General features: G+C 33.3%; 1 protein-coding gene across 2 annotated transcripts in view; it reads left to right on the top strand.

The window, feature by feature from the left end:
• ARHGEF28 (Rho guanine nucleotide exchange factor 28) overlaps positions 1–16,190 on the top strand; it is a gene marked incomplete at both ends in the record, with an annotated part of 78,376 nt that overhangs the window by 49,871 nt on the left and 12,315 nt on the right. Inside the window, 5 exons of one of the 2 annotated variants that reach the window (XM_012938154.3) lie at positions 613–820; positions 1,787–2,179; positions 4,070–4,210; positions 12,868–12,920; positions 15,309–15,737. In XM_012938154.3, the coding sequence (XP_012793608.3) occupies positions 613–820; positions 1,787–2,179; positions 4,070–4,210; positions 12,868–12,920; positions 15,309–15,737 (1,224 nt within the window). Of the gene's footprint in view, positions 1–612; positions 2,180–4,069; positions 15,738–16,190 lie in introns of both variants that reach the window. The other variant, XM_051216334.1, reaches the window with a different exon arrangement.

The following is a 16,190-nucleotide window of genomic DNA, read 5'->3' as shown; positions in this document are numbered from 1 at the left end:
ATTACTTTTGTATTGAACTTCAAGTTAGTAAGATGGTGACAATCACTAGTGATTTTTCTCAGTGTTATCGTAGAATTCTGTGGTATGCGACTTACGATGCCTGTACGAATATCGGAGCCATATGGGAGATTGTAGATTATACATCGAAAAGTTAGTGAAACCTTAACATTCTCGGTTATTTCCAGGTGTTTCCCCGAACCTCTGTTACTACTGATGCAAAATAAGAATATTCTGAACATATTGACGTTAGTTGGTTTTTTTCTCTATTTCACTTACCACACCCTGTTACCAGAATCTATTGTGGTCTTACAGGTCAATGCACCTACCATCCACTCTACTAACACTTGTATAATTCTATCGTATTGAGGAAGAATATAAGTCTAAATCGGTACTTGATTTACTAGCTGGTCAAATAAGTAAGCTTATAACTGTTATATAGGTGACTTGATTGATCCAGATAACGACATGTACAGTTGGTGTTTATATGAATAATCCAATATATGGCAAATATTTTCCAATTTATCATTCGGCATTAAATATCGTTCGATCTTTCTGTACTCATCTCAAGATTTTCGCATCTCATTAGCCTTTTTTTCTTGTTTACTTCTCAAGCCTCCTATTCTTTGGTGGGGCAAACATTATGGATATTTTAGAAAATCAGGGGAGAAAGCCAGTTTCGGATTTTACATTCTTTTACATTCCGCTACCGCCCTTACGTTATTCCGTTGTGCAACTGTAGATGAGTTAGCAAGATGGGAAACTATTTTCAATGATGGTTTTGCTCAATGGCGAGAGCACATGGATACTTTTGAAAGTTTATGTAAGTATAATATAACTAGTTCCTTTTGCCTTACTGTTTCGTTTGTGTAAGTATTGTTGGTGAAGATTTCTTGAAACGGCATCATAACAAAATTTATTGAAGTCATAACTCATGTCTTTGGCTAAATACTACAATCCTTTTGTACTATTTATTTCTAAAGCTCTTTTAATGTTTAGACGTTGGATTAGACAAGGTTAGTTTTATCTGTTTTGAAACTGTTCAGTGATTTCTTTATCCTACAATTCCTTTTGTGTATACAAGAAATCTAATCAGATTGTTGTTGGATTTACTTTTTTGTTTGTTCATTGCAAGAAAAAAAGTTATTCATCAAGCTGTAACAAAATCTCTGATACCTTTACTATCACTACAATAGGATTTCTCTTGATAATAAGTATAAGACAAAGAAAATGCATCTGTAGCATTTCAACTAATTCTTAATTATTTGACTCATCGTCTCTAACCGTTGATCGCAGTTTTATCGTCTGCATCAGCCAGGTAATTTGTACCCACGTACATATTACAATCCAGGAGTCTATACTTCATGGAATGATATAACGTTACGTTTCGCTTCCTCCATATTTCTCACAACCTATACCTGCACTAACCAGCACCAATTCAGTGGCTGAACACTTATCCCAACCACTTCAGTCAATTTAGATTGAGTACTTCATCAATCGATTATCCATCTTTATCGAGTACTTTGCGTTCAAACGCATGATTACTCAGTCTGTGGTCCTAATATACACGAATAATGCTTTGAAGGCATATTTGATCACATAATATCAATCTACGAAAATCGTTTATTTTCAAAGGTCATCTGTAACATCCCTGAAGTAGAATGGAGTGAAACGCTGAGCAGTATATTTGTATTTTGGTTGGGAAACGGTTCCCTTACCTTTAAGATAGTAAACGACCGTGTACATATCAAGTTTTTGAGAATATCATGTTTGTCTTATTTACCTATAGCTGAAGAGTTCTCTAAAGCTCGTGATGAAATTGCTGAAAAACAAAAACGAACAGAAGGTATTCTTGAATTACTATACCAATTAAATGATAAACGTCTTACATTCTGGAAAATTTGGGAATTCATTTCATCTGTATTAATTGATGAACGTCTAGCTGAAATGGAAATGCTAACGTCTAAAACAGAATCATTGTCTACATCAACACAAAATAATGCAAATCGTTCAAGTATTAAAGTAGACATAACATCACCTCCGATTACACCAAATATTAATAATAATAATAATAATGCTCAACAAATTACTACCATGGATACGCTCAAGTTACATACGTTTATTTTAAATCTTGATACATATAATGATTTAGATCAACTTTTTGATTTATTTCATGAATATTGTAAGTTAATTTTCATTAAGTGTTGTTTATTTTGATTCATGTTTCGTACAAGGGTATGAAAATATTCTTCCTTAAATGAACATTTACCAAATAAAAACACGAATGATCAAGAAAAACTAAGTTACTGTTTATGACAGTTCGGAATTCTTTAGGTTTCATTGAAATCATGAATCGATCAATATTTTACTATCATATATCCAATGAAACTCAACAATCTCTACAACCCTATACTGGCAAATATCATTTGTTCACTAGTGACAATCTTCAATAGGAAATTCCTGGATTTCTAGTAAGCAGCAGGGACCATTGAAGTTCAATTGTGTTGTTTGTGCGGCAGTTACGCACCAAAGACAATTTGGGATGGCTGCTCAATATCATGGACTGATTGAAGTTAGACATTAACGCCGTTGGATACCGGCTCAATGATCTAGATGTTAAGGGTTTACACGTGAAACCGTAGGTATTAGGTTCAAAATTCGCGTACGAGCTCGTGGATAACCACTACACAGGAGTCCTATACAAAAACAACACGGTTATTCAGTACTTCCAGGTTTTCAATAGTGATCTAACACTGATCAGTTCATGATCCCTATGCTATTTAATTCCTAGTCTGCTTTGTTGTAAGAGTTCAACAAATAAACTTCTTATATACACTTATAAAATTCTGAGTTTGTTCATCATTAGAGTAAGGTAGTGAATGCATACTATTGACAAGTTTCTCACACTGGAATAAAAATTAACTATTCTGTATGTTTCATAGTTTTCACCAGTTGTCTAGTTGATGCTAGTTTATAACCTAAAAATTGACCATTTTCACAAACAATATTTTTGAATACCTTTTATACAAAGTTTAAACTAACTGTGTTTACTTAATTTATTCCACTTAAATCATATTTTGAAACTTTCTTCAGAAAAATTTGTTTTGATTTAATTAACCATAATGTAGTTATAATCTTTCATTTAGTTTTTTTAGGGTTGAAAACATAGCATGTAGGTGAATTGTATTACATCTAGTAGTTTCTGATATGCTTGAATGCTATTACGAGTTCATCTTACTTGGTAAACGGAACGAAGGTCAAAGATATAGTGATACGATAGGCTATTCTAATCCGTTGTCTATGGCCCTGCTAACTAGATCACGAAGTCTTGATGAGGTGTAGAGAATTTATTCTATAAGCACCCAGAAAATACGAGGTCTTCTTGTTGTCACGAGCGGCATTGCCAGCCAACTGAAGAAATTCAACCACCAGGTACTCGAGGACAGTTGCCAAATAAACAGGGGCACCAGCTCCGACACATTCTGTGTAGTTACTCTTGCGAAGGAGGTGATCGACACGACCAACTGGGAACTGCAGACCAGCACGGACTGATCGCGTTTTGGCCTTAGCACGAGACTTCACACCTTTACCACGTCCACTCATTGTCCGTAAGAGTCGATAATCGTTAACTCGTAATCGGTTCAAACATAGCAGTTTCAGCCATTTCTACGTTTATTTAATAGCTGCGTCCTGTATATCAGATCGTAATTTTCGCTAAGGAATCTATTTCAAGCGTCTGGAGTTATCTCAAACTATTTAATATGACTATATCAGTTCAGCTAAGCCCAGTAAGTTGGATAGAAAGGACAAAAAAAGCAGTGAAACGTATGAACTCTCTAATAACTACCACTCATACACTTAAATGACCTAAAGTACTCACTTATTGAACATTGAAAATTTTATGGATTCTCTTCGGTCTGTAAAATTAAAGCATAGCGTTACTTATATTGTCTGTCTATGTAAATGGTTTTTTGTAACTTCACCATGGAATTTGTTCTAAGCGTCCGTTTTGTTGAAGTTTATATACTTTTTGCTGCTACTTGTTTATTATCGTTTTTTTTAAATCTTTCAGTTTATCGTTTATCTTTCGCTCTCCTCAGTGGACCGTCTTCCAATCTATCCAGAAGTGCCTCAGATGTAGATGGTAGCAAACGGCCTCAAGCAAATTTAGTTAAAAAACACGAAACATTTAGTGTACATGATAGTGTACCTGGTAGGTTTATGCTCTCGTTTATTTTGTTTTATTTATTCCTTAATTGATTTAATTCATGTAACACATGTTGTTACATTTATTCATTCTTAAGATAACTCACTTTTGTCTAAAGAAACCAAAATGATGAAGGAAAGATTAAATAAAGTTAATGAAATGCAAAGACCAAAGTTTTTCAAATTTTCCTAATCACATAATATATTAGTAGTAAAACTAGGCATTGAAAAAAGTTATCAAATCCTCTCTTATAGAGTATGGTGGTTGTTACCGTTAATCCCTCAGTGATAAGTTTGAATTCAGTCGGAAAGATGTGATGGAATCTGTGGAATCCCTATAAAATACCTTTGATCTGTCACATGGTCATTACTGATAGAATTTGGATCAAATAAATTTTTATAGATTTTATATGAACTGAGAAGGGATTAGCTGACTATGGGCTGTGTTTGAATAATATTATTCGCAATGAATTATTCCTTTTTCATTTCATCTCTCCCTCAGTTTGTTGTTTTCTTTGCCTCTCTATTTTGTTTATCTTTGTTGTCGTAGCTGTGTTTTTAGAATTTCACCAGTGGATCATTCATTACCAATTTCATTGTATCAATAAAATTTGTTCTATTTATTAAGACTATCATCTTCGTTTATCTAGTTTACTTATATTCAACGTGCCTGTGATTGGTTGGTTTATTGTCATAAAGTTCCTCCACGGTGTTGTTTCACTGCTAACGTTTTCCTATTATATTTACCAATATTTTTGGCATTGTTGGTAACTATCGTTTAACATAGTTCTTGATTTAAGTAATTATAATAGGTGAATCAATTATAAGCAACATAGGACCTTACACATACGTACATATCATCACATTGCAGTGCCATATAAACACAACAAGACGGAATTTTCAAGAGAAATTTGATAGTAGAGGTAGTAACAATATCAGTAGTAATGGCAAATCTTAAATATAGTCAATGTAATTTGTAAAGAATGAATGTTTAAAAATCAAAGTATTTTCTTCTCATAGATTCTGAATCATTTCGCACAATTTTTCCGACCACTGGTTACGACAATCATGTTGACTTTTACTCGTTTACCAACATAACTCTGTTCACTATGTCTTCAACAAATAGAGCTATGTTATCTACGTGAATCTAGTAGAGTGAGATCGATTCCATAATAATCAGAGGATAAAAACATTATTATTAAAATTCTTTTTTCTAAAAAGTGGAAAAACTGAACAACCCTGAAGTAAGACTCTCTTCAATGAACGTTTATTGTAGAACGTTTATCGTAGAGGTAAATATACAGACAATAAACTGAATAAATTTCAAGACTTTGAACATTTTATTCTTCCATTCAATGTTCGTCTTTGTTAATATACACCTTTTGATGATCGCTCTTCTGGTGGTTGACCAGTTTTGCTTGCATTTTTACAAATGAATGCTATAACAATTAATGTATATATTATTCAACTATATATTCTTTACTAAGGTTTTTACTTTCTTATTTCGAATTCACTAAGGATTTAATAGATGATTGATGATGATGATCCATTTGTAGAATGTTAAATATCAGAAAATTGAATTTTTGACTTCGTGACTGTCAGGTTAAGTTAATTCTTTAAAGAACATTTAATTTATTCTGTGTAGAAGTGACTTACCCCAAGTCATAAAGCACTAAAAACTCAATTTATTCAGATTCTGCAAATATTATATATATTCACTAGTCGATTTGACCTAGACCACCATTGAGAACTTGCAAGTACTAGACGGCCGTTTCGTCCTAGTATAGTGGTGTACTTTACATCTGCTCGTGGATTCAACTGTGAAAATGCTATGATCTCCGCAAATTCCCATACTGATATATATATATATATATATATATATATCATACTGTTTACTGACTCTTTTTCTGATGTACGTTTTCCCTGTGATAATGATTATTTTAGATGAATTAGATAAACTTGTTGAAGAAAGTAAGCGAATTATTGTACACAATATATAGATTTATTTATCACTAAATCTAACCGTTTTGTTTGTTATGTTGCTATACAATGCTAAAGTTTATACTTAACATTCAATTGTTTAGACTAACTATCTGTAATCAACATTACAATTTAATATATCTGCACTTTTAAATAGATAACACTTATAAGTAATGAATCTAATCAATAAACTCCTATCCAGTGAAGTAGCTCTATGTTACGGGTAAAGTTTGCCATAAATAATAAATGTATCATTAACTCTACCACACATAATTGTAACATCATGTAAACATAACGATGGAGAAAATCAGCGAGAATCCTTAAAGGCAAAGAGTACGAAGTAATAGTAGTATTAATAATTGTGGAAAAAAATGGATAAAATATGGTTACAATAGAAGAAATGAAGTAAAAGAGTGAAGTGTATCAAACAGTATTTAATTTCTATATCTGTGGTATTATAAAGAATCAATGATTTCACACTGATTCCTAGTTTTTCTCACCAAAGACTTCCTAACACTATTGTAAGGGTCCTAATCATACATTCAAAATCTATCAACACTTCTCAGACTTCTAGTCAATGACTTCATGAACTGATTCCGCGTTTTGATTTTACGGCGCTTACCTTTTTTCTAACCTACTCCTACACCAGCCGGCATTGTGTCCCTAAGTATACGATGATTGGATATATGTGACACATGTCCTAGCTGTTTCATTCAATTAAAATTCACAATCTTATCAACTAATTTTCCGCCTTTACTTAATATTCACTGCTTAACCTAAGCATTATGCACTTGGTTCTTCCACCATTCATAAACAGTTTTTTTCAATTTTAACGTAATAGATATGCCATGTAAATGGAGACACTAAATGACTTAGGAATAGTAAACTATCCTAAAAGGAATAAGTTAGGTGTTGCATGAATCTGTATTGTTAGGTCAAGTTTTTTTCTAACAAATAGAGAAATACCACAGATTGAAATCATGAGTCAATTGAAGCTAGACCATCATGGAAAACCTGGAAGCACTGGAGGGAAGTTTCGTCTTAGTATGGGACTCGTCAGTAATGCGCATCCACGATCCCGCCCCCTGCGACATTCGAACCCAGGACCTATCAGTCTCGCGCGCGACCGTTTAACCACTAGACCACTGAGCCGGCCGGAATCCAATGGTGTTAATGTTTCACTTCAACCAATCCACGGAGTTACGCCACCACACATCATTGTCTTCAGTGAGCTGATATCTCACAACAGACCTGGTTGAACTCCACTGGTAACGGCTTCTCGCTAGAACTCCAGGAGTATCTCTTGAATTCAGTCACTAGTGAGCAGATGATTATTATCGGAAGGGTTTGTGGAGATTTTAGAAATTTCACAGATTGAAATCATGAGTCAACTGAAACTGGACCAATGCTGAGGAGTTCCATACTAGGACGAAACTTCCCTCCAGTGCTTCCAGGTTTGCCATGGTGGTCTAGCTTCAATTGACTCATGGTTTCAATCTGTGAAATTTCTAAAATCTCCACAAACCCATTCTGAAAATAGAGAAATAGTCCAACCTCTCTAATCTTCTATTTATATGATCCTAAAATAAATTCAAATCTTTCATTATAGAATTAATTCATTCGAGAGAAAACTCTCTTTTATAACAAATTTGAATGAAGAAGGTACAATTCACCTAATTATCCAAATGTGGAATAAATTTAGAAATAGGATACTTTGCCAATTTAGTTTTATAAAAAAATATTCCTGATATAATATCAAGTTTATTAGTAAAAAGATCTGGTGATTATCGGTATCTTCCATAATCTCATACGGGCTAGGTTTTTGTCCTATAAAAGACAAGCTATGGGAAATATGATCTAATAGATTAAAAGGCAAGATGTTAAATTAGTAATTAATACAAAAATAAGTAAGTATATTGGTAATCTCTTTATGTTATCAAATACCTGATATTCTTATTACAGAATAGACTAATGGAGAATTTTCTTTCTTCAGACAATTTACCTGTAAATACCTATCCAAGTCACTGCATGTATATATATATATATATATATATATATATTCCTTGGCGTAACTTGTTTACCAAGTACAGGTTTGTCTACTTGACTTGAAGACACTGTGTCAGGTCTAGGGACGCTACTCATATTGAAGTGGGTGGACCGGAACTGAGACCTTTCAGCCGAAAGTCAAATACCTTATGTTTTTTTGAGGTGTTCTGTAAATACTGGAGTAATCATAGATACAAAAAAATGTAATCAGAGATACATTTCTAATAGCAGATATAAAATAAACAAGTGAACTCCATTGAAATAAATAACTTCTAGCACTTATTCTCCTTGTTTTCTATTCTGTCATTATCACCTTTGCTGATTTTATGCCCCCAAAAAATTGAACATTTATAGGTGTCGAAAGTATTGAGTGGTTATATTATTTTAGCGTTAAAATAAATGATTTAATAGATTCCAGTGCTTCCAGGTTTTCAATGGTGGTCTAACATCATTCGGTTCAAGATCTCAATCAATAACTTAATAGATTCTATCATAAATATTCTACTTGTGACTGGAGAAGATGTTCGAATTCTCTTCGGTTTTACATTCATTCTTCTTGGCCTATGTTCATCCCCTAACACTGCGTCGGCGAGACTATGATTTTTCGACGAACCGATCACATTTACGATAACAGGTCTTCAGTTTTGGCGCAAAATTAATTCATCCATTTAGTTAAATAGAGTTTTAGCAGTATAGCTGATGTCAGTTCTTAATGAAAACCCTTAAATCTAATTCCTAACCCTAATTATCAACTGTAAATATTAATTTTAATTCCTCACATTAGTGTATAACCTTGATTTGGTCGTCATATGTCCGTGGACATTTTCAAGGTTTTTTTTAGCGTCATTCAAAGATCGTTCATAAATTATAGTCTCATCTATTGTGTCTTTTAATATCGAATATGTTTTGTCGTATATTTTGTATAAATTCAGTAGTTAATATTACTTTTATATATATCTTTAAATACAAGTTTTTACAATATGAGCTAGTTCATTACTCCTTGTGGATTTCTGTAGATTTCCAAATTCTAAACAAAATATATCATCTTTTATTCTCACACGGTGTTTTTTTTTTAAACATAAAGTCACCCTTTGACACTTTTTCCACACTGATAATTGGAAGAAAACTTTATTGAATGTACTAATCATAATTGAGTAATATAAAATTAAGGGGTCAAATATGCAATAGAACTTTAACAAAGGGATGTGCTTAACAATTATTATTATCATCATCATCGTTATCAAGAAATTTGTATTTCTTATGATGGTTTTTATGTAAAATTGTTCTTCGATTTTTTTCTTCTATTATTAACCATTATATAACAAAGAAAAAGATTACCGTAGCAACACTACCTTATATAAATGAAGGAATCACTTAAGCCTGTTTTTCATCTAGTTTAATTTTAATGCTTCACAGTAATCTGACAGATTATATTAAAGTGTATAGGAGAAAGAAAAGATAAAATAGAAGGAAAATAGAAAGTATCAGAATGTTTTTTTATCTTAATTTATTTATTTATTTTAACACATAGGCATTGGTAAAAGGAGACACCAAATACATACGCGCCACACAAATCTCACTGGATATGTATGAGGGCTGTGATACTGCCCGGGTGCCCTAACCGAAACAGGTGGTTTTCTTAGGGGGCCACACCCCGAGCCTCCGACCTGTAGGTCTGATCCACAAGGCAGTGGAGCATCGTAAGGAGATGCAGTCCCATGGAAGCCGGTGACCAACAATCGGTTCACACGCCATTTATTCCCGCAAGATACTGGAGTCCATGTACACCATTGGTTTGGTATCCGGTTAAAGCGCCGAACATTCGCTTTTCTTCCTCTCATTTTCGTAAACAACACCCCCGCCAGGAGAATTCAGTGAGTCGGACTCCCCTGGCAGAGGCAATATACGCGTCACCATGTGAAAGCATTTCTAGAGGGAGAGCGGACTCTCCTCACTCCCGGCCGTACCAGGGCATTTAGGGGCCTTTATCTTAAACATACTATTACATAAACAAATGGTTAACTATTTAATTAATTACAAATGTTGATGTTAAAAGAGATTGATGCACTTTGGTTTTCACAAAACATCGATGTTAGCCTATAGATTTTCATCCGACTATTCATTATTCTAAGCAAAGTATTTGATGTACATGTGTATGGGAGAATGTTTACAAAGACTTTTCTAACTTGTTCGAAAGATGTTGTTGTATCGTCAAACATTAACTGTAAATTAATTAACACGTTTGGAGAATATTCTTCGCATCATCTATATATATATATATACATAGCTTATTTCAGTTCACATCCTTAATCCCTATTGGTTTCAATTTAACCTTAGATTAAATTATTTTTTCTGCAAAAGACAATTATTCTTTGTGTTTTTGTTGCTCTGGATTACACACTAATCATTTAATTGATTCACATTTTAATAGCTATGTTTGTAGATAACAATAATTTAAACATTGTTGTTGCAGCTACCTTTTGCTTTTATCAAATTGTTGTTATGCATCTAGTTAATTTTATATGATAATATGATCAAGCGAATTAATGTGATAATATAAATGGATTTTTTGCGTTGACAACACACACACACACACGATTCCGTCAATGAAGTTGAAAGTTGGGAATGAGACCTACAGAATTGAATAAACTACTTTTTGAGTGTTTGTGGAGCAATCCAAAAGTGAATCATTTTTATCTTCATCATTACAATAAGCCACAGAAACACACTATGTGTCATGTTAAAAAGGTTTAAAATTGTTCGAAAGAATTCCCTTTGTCATCACACAGTAAAACGGATAATGTTAGATGTATCAAATACTCACTCTCCTATATACACATTTTGTGTAACATAAATTAATCAGTTTTTATTGTAGCATACTTCGTTCTTGATAAACATGTGAAGATAAACTATTTTATTAATGGTACATTGAATAAAAGGCATGAACTAATGAAGTAAGAATGCAAAACTCGACAACGAGTTTTACATATGACCTGTTCATATCGACACGGTGACAACAACTGTTCTTCACATAATTTCATCTCGGTAACTCTTCAATGAATTATTTATTGATGAAGATCTTGCAGTTGATGATGAGGTTACCATTGAAATGTTTGTCATTGTACGAAAGATTCAAGAAAAGAAACTTTTTACATGAATAATCAATATCGTTATGCGTTTGTGTTTCTAAGAAATTGAGATCAGAAAACTGATACTAAGAGGATGAAAAAACACTGAAGTCTAAAACGCTTCATTACTCCTATCTGCAAAATACTTTTGATTAATACAGACAGTTTGATCATGAAATGAGAAGTGGCTGCAGCATCACATTGTCAACTAAGAATCGCTTAAGAGTGACCCTACTATAAACTTTTACCCATTTTTCTAAAGAGTGTTTCTTCCAAAACTAATTACTACATAAATCTTCTTCAACAAAATGACAGTGTGATTCGGTAGCCATTTCTCATGAAGTTTTCTATCTGTTCGCTCATTATGCTATCAATGACGGCAATGTGATTTTCTCAAATAAAGTATCTGTTTTGAAGTTGATCGGGCCTACGATAAATTTAAATTACGAACGGGATCTCATGCAAAGTCGATAGACCAAATAACTGACACACTACATTTCAACAGTAATAATAAAGTCTAGAATTCAGGAAAAGTATAATGTTCACGAAAATTAATTTGATTTACAACAACTTTTTATTATATCATATAGAAACACAACCTTAATTCACTAAAATTACAAAGTAGAAGTGACAACATAAAGTCATTTAAAAGCCGATGTCAGTATGTAGATCTAAATTTTGAAAATGTTATCACGATTATCCTTACCGAAATGAGCTAATGTATATGGATAAAATCTAGACAACCTTAGATCTCAACATTATCTAATTTACAGGACTTAAAGCATTCATAGTAATTAAAGTTTATCGTACTTCTACGAAAAAATATGTGTCTATGAAATGTTTCGTCTAAATTTTTCACTGAGGTTCACTTGATGTTCAGAGTGATTAGTCGTTAACCCTCTTTTTACACTTTATGTAAAAGATATATATATATATATATATATATATATATATATTGGTTTGAATTACTTTTTTGTGGTTGGCGTTTTCTAGCGAGTTAGTTTTCTACGTGATGGGGTCGCTAATTCCATACCCGACCCTCCTCCCTTATCCGCGTGGGGGGCCGGCGATAACTCCAGAGGGGTTATATATATATACAGATATATACGGAATGTGTGTACCTCAATCCCAAACTTCCTTAGTTGAATTTACAGTTATTGTTTTCATTAGATTCCTTGCTCTGAACTAGACAGTTTAATTACTAAGCTTTTTTTGTCATGCTGAACATTATCAGGACTTCATGTAAAATTGAGTCTATTAGTTTCTCCATACACGTATTAATCATTTTTCTTTTAGTACTGTTTGCTGTTGGTTGTTTCCATGTTGATTGTCAGTTTTGGTCGACCTGTGATTGATTGATTGATCTCTTTTCCTTATGAGGTGATAATAAGTTGAATATGCCTCGATGATCGTAGAGTTTTGAATTTAGCTTCGACTTATTTTTCGTATGATGTTCAAACTACCGATCCATTCATCTCTTTACAATCATCGTAATCCTTTTACATTTTAGTGGCTAATGAATTACGATCGTCAATTGATGTTGGTCGTATGAAATCAAAGAAGGTATGTTGTTATTTAAGTTGTAATAATCGGACGTTTTGTGATATCTCTGCTACACTTGTTTTACTGTTTTCATAGTATAACATTTATCTGTTCCGTCAGAAATGGGTTGGTGGTGGTAGTGAACTCGAAACGCTGCTCGACTCAGTTGTCGTATTAATTAACACATATCACCATGGTATTTCCTATAATTCTGAGGGGATTTGTGGATTGAACCTAGACTGTCTAACTTCTCAATTTGAAACATTGCCATTGAACTAGTTGGGTCTCAACTGTTGTCATGTCGTGGTTTTATGACTGTGACCCCTTAATTGTAAAATTAATCACCAATTTTGCTGTCATAATCAATATTCATTCAGTCATATTAGTTTATTGTGTAAGCAGCCTAATAGAATTTATTTATTACATGATGACTCTATTGTGTCGCTCTATGAATTTATTGAATACTCCATAGCTATATTATAATGTGTTTATGTGGTTGAAACTGTCAGCAAATTGGAAAGTCTTTTATTGCGTAGATTGCCAAGCGTGTTTTGAATTGATCATTGACAAGATAGTTTTTTTTACAATCCAGTCCTTACTCATGAATGGAAAATTCCACTTCTTCAACATTACCGTACGACACGGAGAGAATAGTACAATTGAACGTCCTTTTTACCGAAAGGATGCCTTGAATGGTGTTTTTCTGAAGTTTAATAGCTTTTGTCTGATGAGTTACGAAAAGCACTTATCAAAACACTGTTCTACAGAGCGGAAAAGATACATTTTACTGATACACCAGAAACAAAATTAATAAACGTAAAAGAGTGACTGAAGAACGATAGGTATCCAAAGAAATTTGTTGAAAATACAAGGAAAGTTAAGACAAAATACCTAAAGAAACCACAACAGACAAAAAACATATTTTCATCCAAATTGAATTCAAAAGAGACGATGTTGCAGTGACAATCAATAGAAGATTAAAAACCACACTTATCAGAACTTATCCAGTATAAAACAATATGTTCTTTACTCCAATCAAAGATAGGTTAGTACCCCTTTCATGATACCACTAATTGCGTATAGAAATTGACGTGTACCTGCCAAGACAGTTGTATTGGTAGAACAATAAGAAAGACTTACTTTCAATTCTAAGAACATATCCCAAAACGTTTGTGATCGATCGGGATAAAGGTTTTAACAGTGCTACTGTAAAACATCTATGCGACACATCAAGCATCAAATTGACAGACAAATTTTTCAGCATTGTCAATCGACAGTCAAATTCGATGAATCTATCAAACAACTTAAACTGGACTTATTTATCCCAAAGAAAACAATTGTAACTAGTTATTATGAGTTTGTTACATCAGTCTTGCAATTTTGATGAATAGTATCATTTCTTCCAAACTCATAAGCTTATTGTTTGCTTTTTTAACTGACTGATCTCAACTCATGTTATTCTTAATGGTTATTAATTTATGTTCATCTAATTCTATTACATAATCAACCGATTCATTTCTTTGATCTGGTGATCTAGAATCTTTTTTTACATAATAATTTACATGTCTTCACTCTCACTACTCCATCATGATGATACATATACATTTTCACTATAATACTTATGTAAACTTGTTGTAATTTTAATGGTTGAGATCATGAGTCAGTTAAAGCAAGACCACCATAGAAAACCTGGAAGCACTGGGAGGCCGTTTCGTCCTATTATGGGACTCCTCAGCAGTGCGCATCCTTCATCCCACCTCGCGAGTTTCTAACCCAGAACCTATCAGTTTCATGCGCGAGCGCTTAACCACTAGACCACTTAGTCGGCATCCAACGGTGTTAATGTCTAACTTCAACTAAGTTGCTTATAAGTACCTTATGAATAAAATGAATCCGTTATTTTGTTCAATTCTTTGTTCTTATTTTATTCAAGATAATTTGATCTCATGTAGTCCATTTACACTTCATCGTAAACATGACAGCTTTTTTTTAATAAGAACATAACATGATATTGGTTCACTGGGGATAATGACCAACTCAGCAACAAACCTACTGTAATACATGTAAAGTTCACTGTTTTTACATAATTAATGTAATTTTCAAAATTGAATATAAACTCAGAGTTTTAAGTCAGTTTATTTGTATATAGGCCATAAACCATACTCATAACCCTAAACTTAATTCTCTTATTTTTTAATAAAAGCTCATTCACAATTATTTAATTTTGATTGGCCGTTTTTCGTACAGTAATCTAAAGTCTTTTAAGTACCTAATGAAATTTCCCTCATTAAAACTAATTGTAACACATTCGATAGACAACATCGTGACTTGATATTTACTCTGTGACCTTGATGTCCTTTTGATTCTTATTTGTTCCTAACTTTTTATTCTATGATTTCTCTGTTCTAGAGAGATGTTCATCGACTTAGTGCTACTATGGCTAGTATATTCCGTACACCTAGTCGGGATAAACATTTTACTTTAAACAATCAATCATCTACAGATCATGGTACAAATGGCTGTGGTATCAATACAACTGGAACATATAAATCCATTAAACAACGTCAACCTTTATCTTCTTCCTCACGTACTCAACAACAATTATCAGGTCCTCCTCTACCTCCACGTCCACCACCTACAGTTTTAGCTAATTTAAATCTCACTGGGGGAAGCGGAGCAGGAGTAGGTGTTAATGAACAACTTTCGCCAACCAGTCAATTATCACTCAATCCTGACAGTTTAACTGATGTATCGAATTCATTGATTGCTTCAGATCAACCATCTTCCGAGTCATTAATATTACTTGGGGCATTAAATCACATAGCTGGTGCCCTCTTTGTAAGTGTGGTTTTTTTGTACGTATTAACGATGTACAGATTTTTGCACTAATCAATGGATAGCAACTTTCTGTATAACATTTAAGCATACAATGCAAAGTATACTTTACAGGTGACCTTCAATGCCACCTAAAATGACCTTGAATAGGTGAAGCCACTTTTTAACCAATTAGAATATATTACGTAAAACCTTGAGAAGAGTTTATGGTTAAGATTTAAAATTGAGGATTAAGATTTAGGCTTAGAAGTTTGAGTTACGAGTTAGTTGTAACGATTACGAATCAGATTAGAGAAATATCTTGCAACCATATGCCTCAGAACTGGCCTGCATCAACACCTGAACTAAGGGTAGGGAGTGAAGTAGTCGAACGCGTTGACAACTTCACTTATCTTGGAAGTCTGATCAGCCGTAATGGGTTGGTGTCTGATGAAATCTCAACATGGATTCAGAAAG

Source organism: Schistosoma haematobium, chromosome 4 (genome assembly GCF_000699445.3).
Source record: "Schistosoma haematobium chromosome 4, whole genome shotgun sequence".
Lineage (NCBI taxonomy): Eukaryota > Metazoa > Platyhelminthes > Trematoda > Strigeidida > Schistosomatidae > Schistosoma > Schistosoma haematobium.
Note: the sequence above shows the minus strand (reverse complement) of the source record. Positions and strands in the feature narration are given on the sequence as shown.